At 29.1% G+C, this 16,732-nt stretch overlaps 1 protein-coding gene across 1 annotated transcript in view; it reads left to right on the plus strand.

Annotated features, from left to right (window-relative positions):
- Positions 1–7,289, plus strand: part of LOC142334028 (uncharacterized) — a 62,547-nt gene extending 55,258 nt beyond the window's left edge. Inside the window, exon 4 of the mRNA XM_075381696.1 lies at positions 88–7,289. Within this exon, the coding sequence (XP_075237811.1) occupies positions 88–3,178 (3,091 nt within the window). The 3' untranslated portion in view covers positions 3,179–7,289. The remainder of the gene's footprint in view (positions 1–87) is intronic.
- Positions 7,290–16,732: the final 9,443 nt, after the last annotated feature.

A 16,732-nucleotide genomic window follows, 5' to 3' on the forward strand; every position in this document is an offset into this window, starting at 1 on the left:
TTTAGTAAAACTGTTTTTAATTTCGTTTTTCAGATTCAACAAATCATGTAAAATCAAACTTGAAGCCACATATCTGTGTTTGTGAAAACGTAACTTAAATATGTGTTACGATAATATTGTTAAAGGAATTATTGATGATGATGTTGATAGTGTTGTTGAGTTATTGGAAAGGAATACAAATGAAATCAAGCATATAATGACAAATTTTAAATTATATTTTTTATTTTATAAGACAAAAAGTAAAGAAATGGTAATAGCTTTATTAGATTATTTTGATGTTAAAAATATGTATGATATCACCCTCATTTTAACATCGATTATTAATATTGCTATTATGCATGGTATGGATATCAAAATGATTAAACGATTGATTGACAGAGGTGGAAGTATTAACAATACAGATGTAAGAAATGTTTCACCGTTATTACAGTGTATAAAAAGTAAAAGAAATATAAATTTTGTAAAAGAAATTTTAAAAATGGGTGCAGATGTCAATGAAAAATGTGGTATATATAGAGATACAATATTAGATATAGCCATAAGTAATTTTTATAACGGTGATGATATTGAAATTATCAAATTGTTGATAGATTCAGGAGCAGATATCAATGCTGCAGGTTCTCATAACCCTTTAATGAAATTATCGTTGAATGCGGATGAAAATTTGTGGCTAGAACTCATAAAGAAAAGACTATTTATTGATGAAGATGATGCAAAGTATTCGGTGCGGGACACCTTTTTAACTACTGTATTAGCTAAAAAAAGAAGAATTGATCAATTTATAGATTTGCTTATTTATAACAGATTTAGTGTAGATGCACTGAATAAAGTGTGTAATCGTCTTCTATATTTAGCACTGAAAAATAATTGTAGTGTAGATTATATTATAGAAATCATTGATAAAGGTGCAAATGTTAATGAAATGAAGTACCTTAACAAGTACGATAATGATTATAGTACTACACCATTATTATTGGCTTTGCAACTTAAAAGAGATAAGGAAATTATATTTGCGCTTCTTAATAGTCGTGCAGATGTTAATGCGATTGATGAACATGGAGTTACACCGTTATTATGTGCAATAAGTAACAACTATAAGGTAGAAGTAATCAGTAAATTGATAAGTTTGGGAGCAGATATTAATAAATGCAATTTTGATGGAGTTACACCTCTAATGTGTGCGATAAAAAATAAGGATAAAGAGATTACCAATAGATTGATTAATGCAGAAGCTGATGTAAATGCAATGGACATGTTTGGCAGAACGAGTTTATATTACGCCGTTGTGTATTTTAATGACCACAATGTAATTAATTTACTTATTAAAAAAGGAGCCAATTTTAGCAAAATAAATGATTGTCATGATCGGTTTTGGTTTAGCATAGAAGTTGTGGAGGAAAGCGGTGACAAATTTTTTGCTGAACTTATACCTAATAGAAACGATGTAAATATAAAAGATGAATTTGGTCAGACATTTTTAATGTACGCATTAGAATTAAGTATGAACAAAAATATTATTTTTAATATCATACGTAATGGGGCCGACATTAACGCAACTGATAATAGAGGATATACACCTCTAATTTACGCTATAAAGTATGAGTGTGATATCGAAGTAATTAATAAACTTATAAAACATGGAGCCGATGTTAACGTAATCGATAATGATGGATTAACACCTTTAAAGCATGCTGTCCATTCTAGTACATTTAAAGAAATAATACAAATACTTCTTGATAATGGTGTGAATATAAACACTCATGATGAAAATAATAATACAGTTTTATTGTATTTATTGAAACATTTTAATAATAATAAAGAACTTGTCAGTTTTGTAATTCAGAAAGGAGCCGATGTTAATATTTGCGATAATAAAGGTTTAACGCCATTAATGTATACAGTATTGTATTGTGTGACAACTATTAAAACAGAAATTGTAGCTATGTTAATCGAAAGTGGGGCCTATATAGATGCTGTTGATGTAGATGGCCATACGGCATTATATTATGCATTCTCATGTGAAGATTATAGTAACGATAAAACTTTGACATTACTGTTAGATTATGGAGCAAGTGTTCGTAAAAGTGTGGAATATCTTGGTGAAGGTGAAACACCTTTAAATAATGCACTCCGTCATGATAGAGATGTAAAAATTTTAATTGAACTTTTAAATTGCAAAGAAGATATCAATGAGGTTTGTAAATCTGGTTCCTCATTTTTATTCGGTGTATATGCTTTTCATAAAGAATTGTCACTTTTGCTTATTTCTGATCATAATTACATCTTAAAGAATGATACACTACTATTTCAAACTATTTTTAGCAATGCTTCAGATGTTTACATTAAAAGAGTATTATTCTGTTGTGGTTTGGATGTGAATATTTCAAATAATGACTTCCGAACACCATTGAGCTACATTGTAGGTGGAAATAGAAGTGTGGTATTTATAAAAGAAATTTTAGAAAACGGTGGTAATGTAAAATTGGCAGATCGAGAGTTGAATACACCACTTCATTATTGTACTTCTCCAGAAGTTATCAATTTATTGATTGTGTATGGTAATGCTGATATTACTGCTAGAAATAATCATAATGAAATAACTTGTTGCAAGACATTAGATCGTTGTGCATATCACTTTCGAAAAACAGTAAAACTGTTTTTAAAACATTTACTTTTAGTTTCTCCTGAGGAAATAATTGTATATGATTCTGTAGAAACTTATTATTTGGGTTTTATTAGGGGTTGTAAAGTTGAATTAAAAAAGATGCTATCCACAAATATAGTTAATAATCTATCATTTTTTAAATTTTGTTGTAAATTATCTAAGCGTGAAATGAATCTAATTTCAGAATCTGATAATTTTTGTGTTTACAGTGATGAGCAAATTAAAGAACTATTTCCTATTTATTTTGATATAATTGTTATGAAGATAAAGAAATGTAAGATAGATTTAAGTAAAAGACAGTTAATAAATGCTTTAGAGAAATTAATTATAAAAAATAGAGTCAGTAAATCGTATGACCGTAAGAAATGTAAAGCAGATTTGAATAATTGTTGTATTTTCAAGCATTCAGGTCAGTTTTGTGAATGTGTTTTTCTTAATTATGACATAATATATTGTATTTCTAATTATTTATGTGATAGACATATTGTTAATTTATTACTTGCTTCACTATAGTTTTGACATGAAACAATCTGTTATGTTACGAGTACAATATGAATGATTCGTATAATATATTTTTTTTTGTATTTTTCTGGGCTTGTGATTTATGAGGATTGATCGATAAGAAATATAGTTAGATTTTATTGTACCCACTATAATTAATGCTTATATTTTGTCTTGTCTAACTTGATGTAACATCCTGTTTTTAATAGATAAAAGACAGCTTTTAGAGTAAATAGTAATATGTTTCTTAACAATTACTTTTTTTCAGTAATTTATCTTTTAACTTACATGATACATTGAATTAAATACATTGATTTTCCTTCATAAATGTAGTTGCGAGTTATTACATTACTTCATAACATTAATAGTAGAATTCCTTTTAATCGTAAAAAAAAATTATCAATAAATGCTGTAATTAAAGATATTTTAATCTCATGTGAAACTAACTTGATATTTCACATATAAATGTACTGATTTTTAAACTATATCGTAATATGTGCCATTTATATTTTTCATGAATTTATAATGGATATTGGACCATTTTTTATTATCAGCTAATCATATTCAGCAAATTTATTAATTGAGGAAAGTATGTTAAGAAGTTCGTTTGACTTTCAATACTCAAATCCCAAGAGAAAAAGAAATTAATTTTTGACTTGTGTACAGTTTGAGATGTAGAAGTTAATTTTAAGATCTGGGTAATCTACGCTAACTATGTTGTACAATGATGTTGTAGGTAATATACAGGTATTCAACTTGAAAGGAGGCTCCATCACATTTTTTTTTTATTTTTAAGCATCTGGGATCATATACTGCTTCTTAAGATGGAATGAAATGGCAATTTTTTAGTGTGTGAAAATGCCATGCCTGTCTGAGATTTTAACCCATAACCGGATGCTACCATTTGCGTCACGGAGGTCAGCAGTTCCATCATTTAATCCATCCATTTCTATGCACTTGTCAACATATTTAACTCTTGTCATCTGTGCCCTGTTTATTTCCTGGATGGCATTGGTAATATTTGTCTTCAGTTTCTGCGGGGTGTACGGGTTGTCTTATAAATAATTTATTTTAAGTAACCCAGCTAGAAGAAGTCGAACTAGTCAGATCAGGTGATCTTGGTTACCACAATCCTTTAGAAATGATTCTTTCCCTGAAAAAATCCTTTAACATCTCCATAATAGAGCGAGCTGTATTGAAAGTGGCACTGTGCTGTTGGTCCAGCATTCACACTCATCCTCTTGCAGTAAGACTATGAACTGTTGGATAATATTTTAGTAGACTGCAGCATCTACAGGTTTTTCAAAGAACAAGGGTCCTGTTATTTTTGACCTTGAAACCGCATACCATATGCCTATTTTTTGTCACTTTAGGAGAGATTCAAAGAAAATGTGCTGGTTTTCAGTACCCCAGGTCTAGTAGTTCTGATTATTAACATACCCACCAAGATGAAATCAAACTTCATCTGTAAAAAATACTTAACTTTTAAAATGCCAGTATTGCCGGTAGTAAAGTTTTTGAACCATTGATAGCAGTGAACCCTTTTAGTATAATCAATATTAGTTAGTTGCATTTGATTCGGATAAAATTTCAGCATTCACGCTGCAGTGTGGGCTGAAGCTATTGAAATTTTATTTTCTCGGCTTGCTCTCTGCAAAGATTTTTAAGGAGATCTTATAACTGCTACTTTAATTTCCAGTACAACCTATGTCATTAGAACCGATCTGTATCAAACACGTTTCTGGTCTAACACCAAACCAGTTTCACCAGATTTTTTTAACTAATTCCTGAATAGCACTTTCTAATGCTTCCTTTTTACATTTCCCTTGAATTTTTGCTGACACACAACATGAGATATTGTCTGTAAATAAGTTTACATCATGAATACATATTCTTCAACAGTTAATTGCATTTTAACAAACAAAAATACACGATTAAGCAACCTTGTTCAAAAGTGAATGCTCAACACAGGCTGGTAATACTCAAATGAGCAGGCAATAAACAGTCCTTCCCACTCCAACTCCAGTCATACTACCATCTTCCACATTATTTTACCTGTCACACCAATATATGCAATTTAACAAAAAATGCATGCTAATCACAAATCCATCCATAAATATAACAAAACTTATAACCGACTCTAAAAATAAACCCATGAAAAACGCCCGATTACAGAATCATACAGCAGCAAGGGACGCTGTCCCTTGCTGCCTTGTGGTAGGAGAAGTGGCAGGAGAATTGTGATACTCCTGCCACTTTTGCGTTTCATTCCGTTCCAAAAAATGCATTTAGTATAAATTACTAAGTAATGGGACCTCTTTTAAAATGAATACCTCTACAGTGTTGTATTGACTTATTATAAACAATAAACCCATAATGTGCATTACTGACTTGTAAAAATGACTTTAATTTACTTCTTTTTGTTACTGACAACATGTGAGTCTTATCATGTTATCAATAGAAACAACAGCAGAATGTTCTTTTCTAAGAAAATGCGCAGTGTGTATAGGATCTTTTATGTCTTCAAACTTCACTTATATTTTCTTCCAAAATGTCTTCAATATCTGGAGCATCATTTCCATAATTATTTAATGTATTACAATGTAACCAACAGTTAATGCTAAGTGACTGCTACATCTTCCTGTACTTAAATAAATGCAAGATTTTCTTTTACAGCGTGGTTACTGCCTTCCATTCTAGATTCATATCGGGAATTGCTGGTTTCATAACTTCCACCTCATTTTCTTCCTATGCATCTTCATTTATGTTTTTTTTTTTTTGGCAGAAAAATCACAAGTTTGAAAACAATTAATGATCATAACCTTTTTAACTTCATTTCATTTTGTGGAGGTGCAATTTCCCAAAGAATTTTTTCAAGTTATCCATGATTATTTTTTTGAGTAAAGCTGGTTTTCTCAAGGGAATCGAAAAAAAAGTGTGTTAACAAGGATTTTTATTTATCAAGAATTTAGTTTATTGCTCAAGTACAAAAGTAAATATCCTTAACCAGACAAAAAGACATCACATTCAAGTGACAAAAGTGTTTACAGTGTTACACCTAAAATGGTTTGATAGCGGTAAACTGGCTGAGTGTTAAGTCCTACCTTAAGAAAAACAAATGCTGCAAAAAGTATTGCAGCATTATTTTATGTTAGAAATAATGTTTTATGGGTAAAACAGGCAGTGTGATTCGGTTACATCTTATATGTATTTCTTAATGAATTGTCCTAAATATTTTCGTGTCTATTTTTATTTTATTTTATTTATTACACCAGGTATAAGGATAACATTTTAGAATTGCTTTTTCACTAACTACTTTTATTTTGCTCCATTAAGAAAGTAACATGCAACTATTGTACATCTCACTTTTCTTAACATGTCTTTCATAAGATTTATTATTCTTTCAAATAAGTGTGCCATTTCATGCGTGAACTGTATCGTTTCTCAGCTAAGTTGTGTTATGTAAATTTATATTATATTGTTATTATTACTATTATATATATATCTATATATATAACATAATAACCAAACTCTATTCTTTGATTAGACAAATATAAAAAACTAAATAAGTTAGAAAATTAATAGAAAATTTTCTATTAATTTGGATAATTTTCTAACTTATTTGGTTTATATATATATAAATATATCTATGTTATGGGTGTATATTTATTATGTTATAAGTTATATTGTAATTATTATATACATTTATATGTTTATTATTGGTGTATATGTATTATGTCAGTGGTTCCCAAACTTTTCCAAGTCGTGGTGCCCTTTTTCAATTAAAATTTTTCCATGGCATCATACCCTAACTAAAATTATAATTACTCATCAGTTAGATATAAAAATAAATAAAACTCTAGTGCCTTCATTATTTTTTTAAATTTATTAACATTAAATTAATAAATTATAAATGTCTTTATTCAATTATGAAGCTTTTACAATATTCCGTGGCACCCTTGTGGAGAGACTGCAGCTCCATGGGTTGCCGTGGTGAACAGTTTGGGAATCACTATTATGTTATGTATTGTTTATATTATTATATGTTAAGTGGCGCTAAATGAGTGCCGATTCCAACAATATTTAAATCAGAAATCATAGAAATAAATATTTTCTTTTTGCATTTATTGTTATTTTCTTATAATCTTAATAACACCCTCTGCTGTAAATTAGGAAAAAACTTCAAAAAGTATTGAAACAGTTAGTTACAATTCAAATTATTCTTCAGATAAGCCTTTCATTCAAGCTACATCCCTCATATGTTACATTGTATTTACACCAAGAATTTCTGAATCCAGCATTGCATGTGTAATATACATTACTATCTGGGCCGGCGCTGGTACTCAATTGTGCAGGATAGCCAGGACTGACAGATATGTTTGGGTGAGCATTGATCGCATACTATAGCTGTTGTGTCGCCTAACGCAGACAGAGATTGTGTAAATTTAATTAAAGACATTGGCAAATTTAATGTATGGGTTATCGAATGAGGCTGCAGCAGGAATGATCCTAGGAGTAAAGATGCTTCTGGATATATTTGCAACACTTGATTTGACGCTAAGCAGTCACTAATAATAATATGGGACGGGCCTGTATCAACTGCATTTAGTTACAATAACAGTAGACTAAACCACTTCCTGAAATAATACCTTACGGCTATTGAGAGTATTAGGATGGCGGGATGGAGGTTTAGTTGGTGTGCACAACCATACTTGCTCTATGTAACACCTAGTCCCTTGTGTTTCAAAAGCTCTTGTGAGTGTTACATGCTTGTTACGAGTGTTCATAGTAGGATTCTTCTATCTCAATGAAGAAAAGGTATTTATCTGATGACATCACAATTCAGGACTTTGCTCAAGTAACCTTAAGCAAACTGATGTTATTCTAAATTAAGTTTAACTGGAACCAAATTATTTAGTTAGCAGAAAACTTACCCGTGTATAATAGACACGTTTTTGTGCAGTTACTGTTTAAGTTATGAAGACATAACTCGGGTGAAAGGATTTCCAAATTTATCAAAATCAGAGGTTAATACAGTCCATAATTGTATAAATTACTGTGTTTAATCATGTTAAGACTAAAAAATCCTGTGAATTTTATTATAAAATTAACTTAATGAATAAAAAAAAAAAGTAATATTTTAATAAAATTTCAAAAGATTCATTTGAAATTAAAGAAATATTTTTTTAATTTAAAGACTAAATTTTTTTACTTCCTTGAACGAAATAAAGGAAGTATTGTGATCGCAAAAAAATTCGGTTTTCAGACCTGATCATTCCTGATTTTATTTTGACTAGTTACGGTGTGACATCTGTCCATACGTAAGTATGTATCACGCATAACTTAAAAATGATTAGCCATAGGATGTGGAAATTTTTGATTTAGTTGTAATTACTAGTTGAACATCTCCCCCTTAACAATTTAGTTACCTCAACATTAACAGTTATATATAAATTGTATATGAAATATACAATTTATACCTCGCTATTAACAAATCTTCATCAGTAGTGTTATCGAACTACCAATTTGTTGCACCAAGAATTCAGTCTTAGTTGTAAAGTTTTATATTATCCTTGCTATGAAAATCACCACCTCGTTGTCGGCGACATAAGATGGGGGAAAGTCAGAACGACTTTTCGAGTCCTCCTGTGACCGCCTATCCAAAGGAAGAAAGTTACTTTTACTACTATCAAATGTTACCCGTGACTGCTACATCCTCCTATACTCAAATAAATGCAAGATTTTCTTTTAGAGCGTGGTTACTGCCTTCCATTTGGCATTCATTTCAAGTTTTCAAACTTAAATAAAATAAAAATTAACAGACAGATCAAAGCAAAACATTACATCCACGCATTCCTCACACTTTGCACTAAAAGTAAACTTAAAGTAGTCCACAAAAACATACTATTGACATTTAAATTGGCCAATACCATTAAAATTGGCCAATATCGCTAAGCACTAAGCAAACAGTATATATGTAAAATTATTTATTATTTTATATATTGTTAGAGTATTATTATATGTAAAGTGACTCTAAATATGTGCTGTTTAAAGAAATTTTCATATTAGAAATCATAGAAATAAATATTTTTTTAGCTTTTATTGTTATTTTCTCATAATCTTATTGGCACCCTCTGCTGTAAAATAGGAAAAAAATTTTAAAAATATTGAAACATTGAAAAGTTGCCCAAAATATTTTGAAATAAAATTAAAGTTGCTTGTTTTTGTAATTATATTAAGTTACATACTCGCCTCTAATTTTGATGAAATTTTGAATATAAACTTATTTAGATACTACATTATTCATTAAAGTTTTTTATTTGTCGGAAATGCCTTTTACCAGAGTTATTCCCTGGTAAGTTGCAGATTTGATTGATTACAACAGATTTTGATTGATTAATAAATTCTAATAAAATATCTAAAAAGTTAATTAACTGAAAATCAAATCATCATTATTAAGAATTTCATTCCACTCATGTTCATACAAATATGACCTTAATATTATATCATAATGCAGAACCTCTTTAAAATACTTTATAAATTATTTTGAGTTTTGTCCTTAAACATAGCTATGGTAACAATCATATGATCATTAAATTCAGAATGACAGCACTAGAAACATTGTGTTCATATAAAATTGATTTATAAAAAATTTTATTAATATATGGTGGCCTATCATTCTCAGTAACTCTAGCATCAACATTAACTAAGGAGCTGTACCACATACTAAATATTTCTAGATATTGTTCACCGTTAATACATTTAATTACCATTTAGGTTGTTCACCTTTCATTAATATTAAGTTAAAATATCTTTAAAAAATATCACATGTTGGAGTCATAGGAAGAAGCCGAAGATCTTCAGAGCCTATCAAAATAAAAGTCTTATTTTGCTTATTCTTGCTATAAACACGAAGAATGTGAAAAGTAAACTAATCACTGACATTTCAAAAGGATAACATCTGCATCCAGTAACTTACAATCAATCTATTTGTCACACAAGTAAGACACCCCTCCACAACAGAGCAAACACAGTAACCCCAGTAGCTTTAGAAAAATCACTACATGCCCAAAATGATGTACATTCATCTATTCCATATAAAGAAACATCAACTAACCGACTTAGTACGTATCCTATGAATGCTGTTGTTATTAATGTTAGTAGAATTATTGATCCAGATATTCACGTTTTTTTTTAGCCATATCTCAGGTAGAAAGATAATATCTTGTTTAATCTTCCAGGTGCTTATCAATAACAAAATATATCAAAATTCGTAATATTTTAGTGAATGACCATTAGGTTATTCAGACTCAATAAGAAGCCATTGTTTATATCACTAACACTTGTGCAACAATGTATTATAACGTTTCTTAATTATCATAGCAGAATTTAAAATGGACATCCCTAGCTGGTAAAAATGACTCGGCATAATACATAACACCACAAATACTTTTTTTTGCACACACCAATAAATACATCACTCATATACCAAATGTAGACAAAATAACTCCCATACTCACATTCAAATAGGCATATATCATCCATACACAATACAAAATAAAAAAATCATCAATCAACTAATATTATCAATGTCTATTGACCTTTTAACAAGTAGTATCATCTCAAATGCATAACAAACCTTACTTTAGTTTGTTTTGTACATTAACGTAATGTAACAGTATCATCACCAATCACCGATAAGTATCATGTTTTTGTTAAATGAATAATTCTTCCAAATTATAAATGATTTAAGTATTGTTATTTAGTAATATTAGGCTATTATAAAATTGACATCTAACAACAATTGTTTCTCCAACAATCAAAAGAATAAAAAATGTTTATTGCAAAGTTAATAGAATAAAAAAGATAATTGAAAATGTTTTGGCATTTTAACAAGTATACTTCATGTGTTTAATAAACCAATTCATTATAATTTTTTGATAGCTAACTGTTAAGGCATGTTGTATCGTGCATAATTGGATGAAAATGACAGTAGCAAATGATTATATACCCGACAAATCTTTCTATAAAGAGAATGTTAATAGCACATTTTCATTTCTGGATTTTGGAAACAAGAGATAAATATCACAATACAATCTTTAATTATATCATGGTTCAAGGGAGGTAATCATTTGTCGGTAATCAACATGTATTTTATGTTTTATATTATTGTTCAACAAGGATTCACATGCCCTACATTGTTATCAAATAATAAACATATGATAAATCAGATCATCTAGGTGCTCATATTTCTAAAAATAAAATTAACGAAACAAGAAATCCACTAAACCGTTGCCACACAGTTTCAACTGTACTAAAAAAAAAGCAAACCTGCTCATTTGTGTTATGAGCTGGAAGGTGTTGAATAAACTATTAAAGTAAATTAACAGAATTGCTTTTTAATCTTTCCTGCTAAACAATTACTAAATCGTTTAGTTGTATTAAAACACAACAATTTTGTTTATTTACTGTTAGTAATTAAATAATTTTTCCAATTTTTTGAAACATTAAAGAGTACTCATGACCTGTAAAACTGCAGAGAACTTGTAAATAATATAACAAAGAATATTGAATCAAAGTCAAGTACACTATCATTAAATAAAGTGGAGAAGTATGAAAACAGATATAGCACATTACAAGTGAAACCATTAACAGGGGTTCACGATCATATGTGGAGATTCCCTAAGAATCAGTCTCGCTATAGTTGGCTCTAACAACACAACTGAGTATGTTTAAGAAGTGGTATACAGTACTTGAAATTTGATATAGAAAAACTTCCAATTTTTTCAGAGGTTAAAATATAGAAAAAATTTAAAAAAAAGGGTATAATAATATAATTCCAAGTTTCCTTTTTCTGACATATAAGATTTATGATTCTTTTCTAATGAAAATAGAAAATGGCACTGAAAAAAAATCATCAAAAGACAAAGAATTTCACCTTTGATATACAGTTTCAATTAAATCAAAACTTTTTAAGTACTGTGAGTTGGTAACAGGATGCTTCAGTTCAAGTAATTGCTTTTGATTTACAGCAGACCTTACCAACACCTAAAACTAATTCATTAGCTTTTTGTTTGTATAAATTACTGAGCTATAATAATTGTGAAGGCATAAATATTGTTTCTTACTTTCATAAATAGTATGATTTTAAAATCGTTAAATGAATCACATTAAATAAATTGTCTGAATGTTTTTTTCCAAAGTTCTTTAGAAATTAATGCACCAATTAAAGGAGCATGTGAGTGTTTGCTCTGAAAGGAAGCATTTAAGAGAAGGTGGTACACCAAGTTTGGTAATATTTTTTTTATTTTCATTTTTTACATTTTCCACTTATCTGAAGTATACATTTTCAGAAAAAAAAACAACCTGAGTTATAGCTTTTATTTGGGATCACATTTGATATCTTTGCCTTCCAAAAGATTTTCATTATTAATGTCAGTTTGTTTTGAGTTGATAGTTCTTTCACTTTTATTTTGTTTTTTGTGGTTAACTACAAAAACTGTCCCTGCAGTCCAAATATGTATTTAAAAAGCATGCATGGTGGTTCAGGAATAGTTAAAAAAAAGTGTTAATATTGAACCAAGTGTTATCTGGATATAAGGTCGGGTAACATTTCTAGGTACTCCAAACAATGTAAGTACAACTTCAGTAAGTGATGTAGCATTAGTTCTTCACGGAAAAAATTTGTAAAAACAATAAATGTTTATCAAGTGAATGTACGTTTTGTCATGATGCTAGAAAGGTTTCCTGTGGAATGAATCTTCCAAAACCTCCCATTATGTTTAATAAATGTAATAATAATCTTATTTGTGATAAATAAATCAGTGTGCTGAAAACTCAATGAAGGCATCATTGCAGGAGGCTGTAAAAGAAAATGATAAATGAACAGATATAAAGCTTGACAGTTGAAATATGGCAAAAGCAAAGCTACAAGAGTTTGAATGGTGTCATTTCAACTAACAACATTGACATTGGTAAGACTATATATGTTGAAATATTTAGCAAATACTGCCAAGAATGTAAAAATTTTAAAAATAGTAAAGAAACACTGGAAAAACATAAAGAAAGAGTACTTGCAGGATGAACTATATTAGCGGCAGTATGAAAGTTGCTGATACAGAAGGCTTGATAGATATGTGAATAATAACTTTAGGTTTACAAAGTACCTGGGTAATGGTGTTAATAAAGCCTTCTCACTGAGGTACTCAGAAGAAAGGTTTATGGTGATAATATTCTCACTGAAAAGCTGGAATGCTTTGGGCACATACAAAAACAAATGTGGTCACGTTTGAGATGGTTGCATAAAGATTACAAAGGGGAAAAAACTTGATGGAAAGTTCTAATCTGGTCCTGGGAGGTTAACTGATAAGGAAATATATAGCTTGCAGAATTGTTATGGTTTTTCTATTCAACGAAACCCGGATATTATAGAAAAAATGTGAAGAGATGTTTGCGCAATATTTTTACATAAAATATCCATAGATCAAAGAACTTTTTCTGTTCCACTGGGAAAAATTCAATAAATCCAAAATCATAGGTGAACAGTATAGTCAAAAAGTTATCAGACCAATTTTTGAAAGCCTTTCAGATTAAAACCTTTTACAGAAATGTTTACATGGCAGTACCCAAAATCTCAGTCGAGTCATTCAGTAGTGTTATCTGTCAATAGTAGTGTACTGCAATGTTTGTTATCTGTCTAGAGTTTTTTCAGTTCTAGGTAGTTAACAAAGTTATTGTATTTTCTTCAAATCCAATTCACCTAAAACTATATAGAGAATGCATTCAATTTTATAAATCCTCTTTATAATTTTCTTTGCTAACACTTTTTTATTAATGGAGTTGGGTATACTGATTTAATCCACTATATATATATATATATATATATATATATATATATATATATATATACAGTATTGGTTTATCTATTTTTATAGGTATATGTTTCAAAATATTTTATAATGATTGGAATTTTATTGTTATTATTCTAGTATCACATCTATACCAGACCTCTCAACGTTGTCAAAGAATTTGTTATCGAAGTGTGTAAATTGAAATATATTCTACAGAAAGTTTCTATTCTCTCAGTTCTTGTACATATGTTAGGGTGTATTTTACCAATATACACTTTTAATTTTCTTGCTATAATGAAAATTGAAAGTAATCATGTTTACAAGGAATCTTTTAATTAATTATCTAAAATTTAAAAAAAGATAAATAGGCTGATTATTGACTGGTAAAGAATATCAAATAACAGCTATTTGTATAATTACTAAATTAAAATCTTTTATACATATAAATATGTATTACATATTAGTCATAAAAGATAATAGTTGTAAACATCTTACGGACGTGATGTTATATTTTTAATGACGTATAAATTATTTTTTTTATTTCTTGACGATCAACTATTACGAACATAACAATTTTAATTTAAAATATAATTATGCATATGACATATGAATTTTGAATTATCATCTTATAAGAAATTCCTGTTGATGGAGTAGTGGCTCTGAAAGTACTTGAACATATATATTGAAAATTGTTGGTAGGTGGAAACTTATACAATTTATACAATTGTATTAATACCTACGGTGCCAAATGCTTAGGAAATCAAATCTATTCATTGTATTCGTAATCAGCTAACAGATCAGTCTTATGTCATTAAAATTGATGACATTATTTTCAGCTGGATTTCATTTCCAACCACAAATAAAAAATTGAAATAATTTTTTGTTTATAAATTTAAATATCAGTTATTAATAAATTCAATTAAATTTACCGACAATTATAAAATCTATTTATTTACTTTAAAATTGTTTATATGTAATTTATATCACCAAAATATCTCTTTCTTTGTTATTATTAATTTCAAATTATTTTGAATATTAATAATAGTTTTACTGTATATATGTAATCCTCGGCAGATTATAGTATCACACTAGCCTTCATCTGGAGGTTTAGGGTCAGAGTATCAGTCAAGTATGCCATTTTTTCATAAGCTACAAAAAATTGATTTCATTATCAACCAATGGCAGCTGTTACAAGATACCAGCCAAAATAAAATGGGATATAAAGGAGTTAGTTACACTTGGGCTTTCTCTCCTTCAAATCGGTTATAAACATTCAGTACATTTATTCATTGTTCAGAGTGAACGGATTGTACATATTTAATTGCCAATAAAAAGCTCTTTAAAATTGGTTGTAGTGTAATAAAATCTTGTTTTGAACAGCATTATTATTTTTCTTAATGAGATAACTGTATATTTAATTTATATTTTTGTTGTTTGGATCTCTTATTATTTTATACATGTTATTTTCTTTTAATATGCAAAAATGTGTTAAGAGAGAGGATTTCAGTGGGAAACGTGCATTAACATAGTGGTCCTCTTGGAAGAAAGATGCCAGGATATGCATAATGCGACCTCTCTTCTGAGATTGATAAAGGATGATAGCTTGTTAATGGATGTAGTAAATAAATCAGAAATGTGTGTGTATTATACAGCAGTATTAAAGATAAATAATTTTCAGCCTCTTAATTGTATAAATGAAATTCTTTGTAATAAGTCTACTCGTGATAAATTATTTTTTCACTTTTATTACTATTGGTATAAAAATAACCCAAAAGCAAAAGGATGCTACTATACTACAGTTATAGATGTATATATATATAACAGGTACGAAGTGCTTTTCTTTCAATCTTTATTAATATTATTACTATTGATCACTTCTTGGTCTCGGTTCATTGTTTTCAACTATATTCTAAGTTTCAAAGTTTCCAGCTCTCTTTATGAACATCTTCAGCTTTTTAGGCCACTTGACATCTAACTGTCTGTGTATCATACTTCACTGATGTTTCAAGTAATAGAATTGTTCACTGATCTGGGGTGCAACATTGTATTGTGGTTTTTGCTAGTGAGATTAGCTTAGTGGAGTTTTCCACAGGATGACCAATTCGTACTGGATTTGAATAGCTTTTCCTTTGCATATTTTGGATATTATCGTCTTTCCTGTTGGTTCTGTTCTGTTAGGTACGTCATGAGATTGGATAATTTTCGATTTGTCGCAAGTCAGCAGGGAAGTCATTTGTTCTCCTTTTATACTCATTTTAGGGCAAAGTTGTGGTTTCATTAATAAGCTATATTTTCTTTTAGAACTGATGCGCTAACTAATGGTAGAAAGTCTTAATTTAATTTTTTGGTAAGGTTAGTTAGTTTCTATAAGATGGCTTCATCTAATTTCAAGCATGATAAATGTTAAAGAATTTTATGAAAGCAGAGGCATCTACCATGCAATGACTTGTGAATAATATTATTCCACCTGGAATGTTTTGGTATTACTGATGAGGGATTTAATTTTCTAATTGTTAATAGGATGAGAAAGATTTTATGTGACAATGCTCTTGTATACACAACAGTCTCACAGCAATTTCCAATCAATGAGTTTATATCAAAATGAATGTGTACAGAGTAAAAGGTGCTAATTTTATTGAATTTTAAAAAGATGATATTACTTTTAAAACGAAATGTTGTGACAACTTGGTGTCTAAATGTTTTTGGCTCATATTAA

The sequence above is a fragment of the Lycorma delicatula genome, chromosome 13, assembly GCF_047948215.1.
Source record: "Lycorma delicatula isolate Av1 chromosome 13, ASM4794821v1, whole genome shotgun sequence".
In the NCBI taxonomy this organism is placed as follows: Eukaryota; Metazoa; Arthropoda; class Insecta; order Hemiptera; family Fulgoridae; genus Lycorma; species Lycorma delicatula.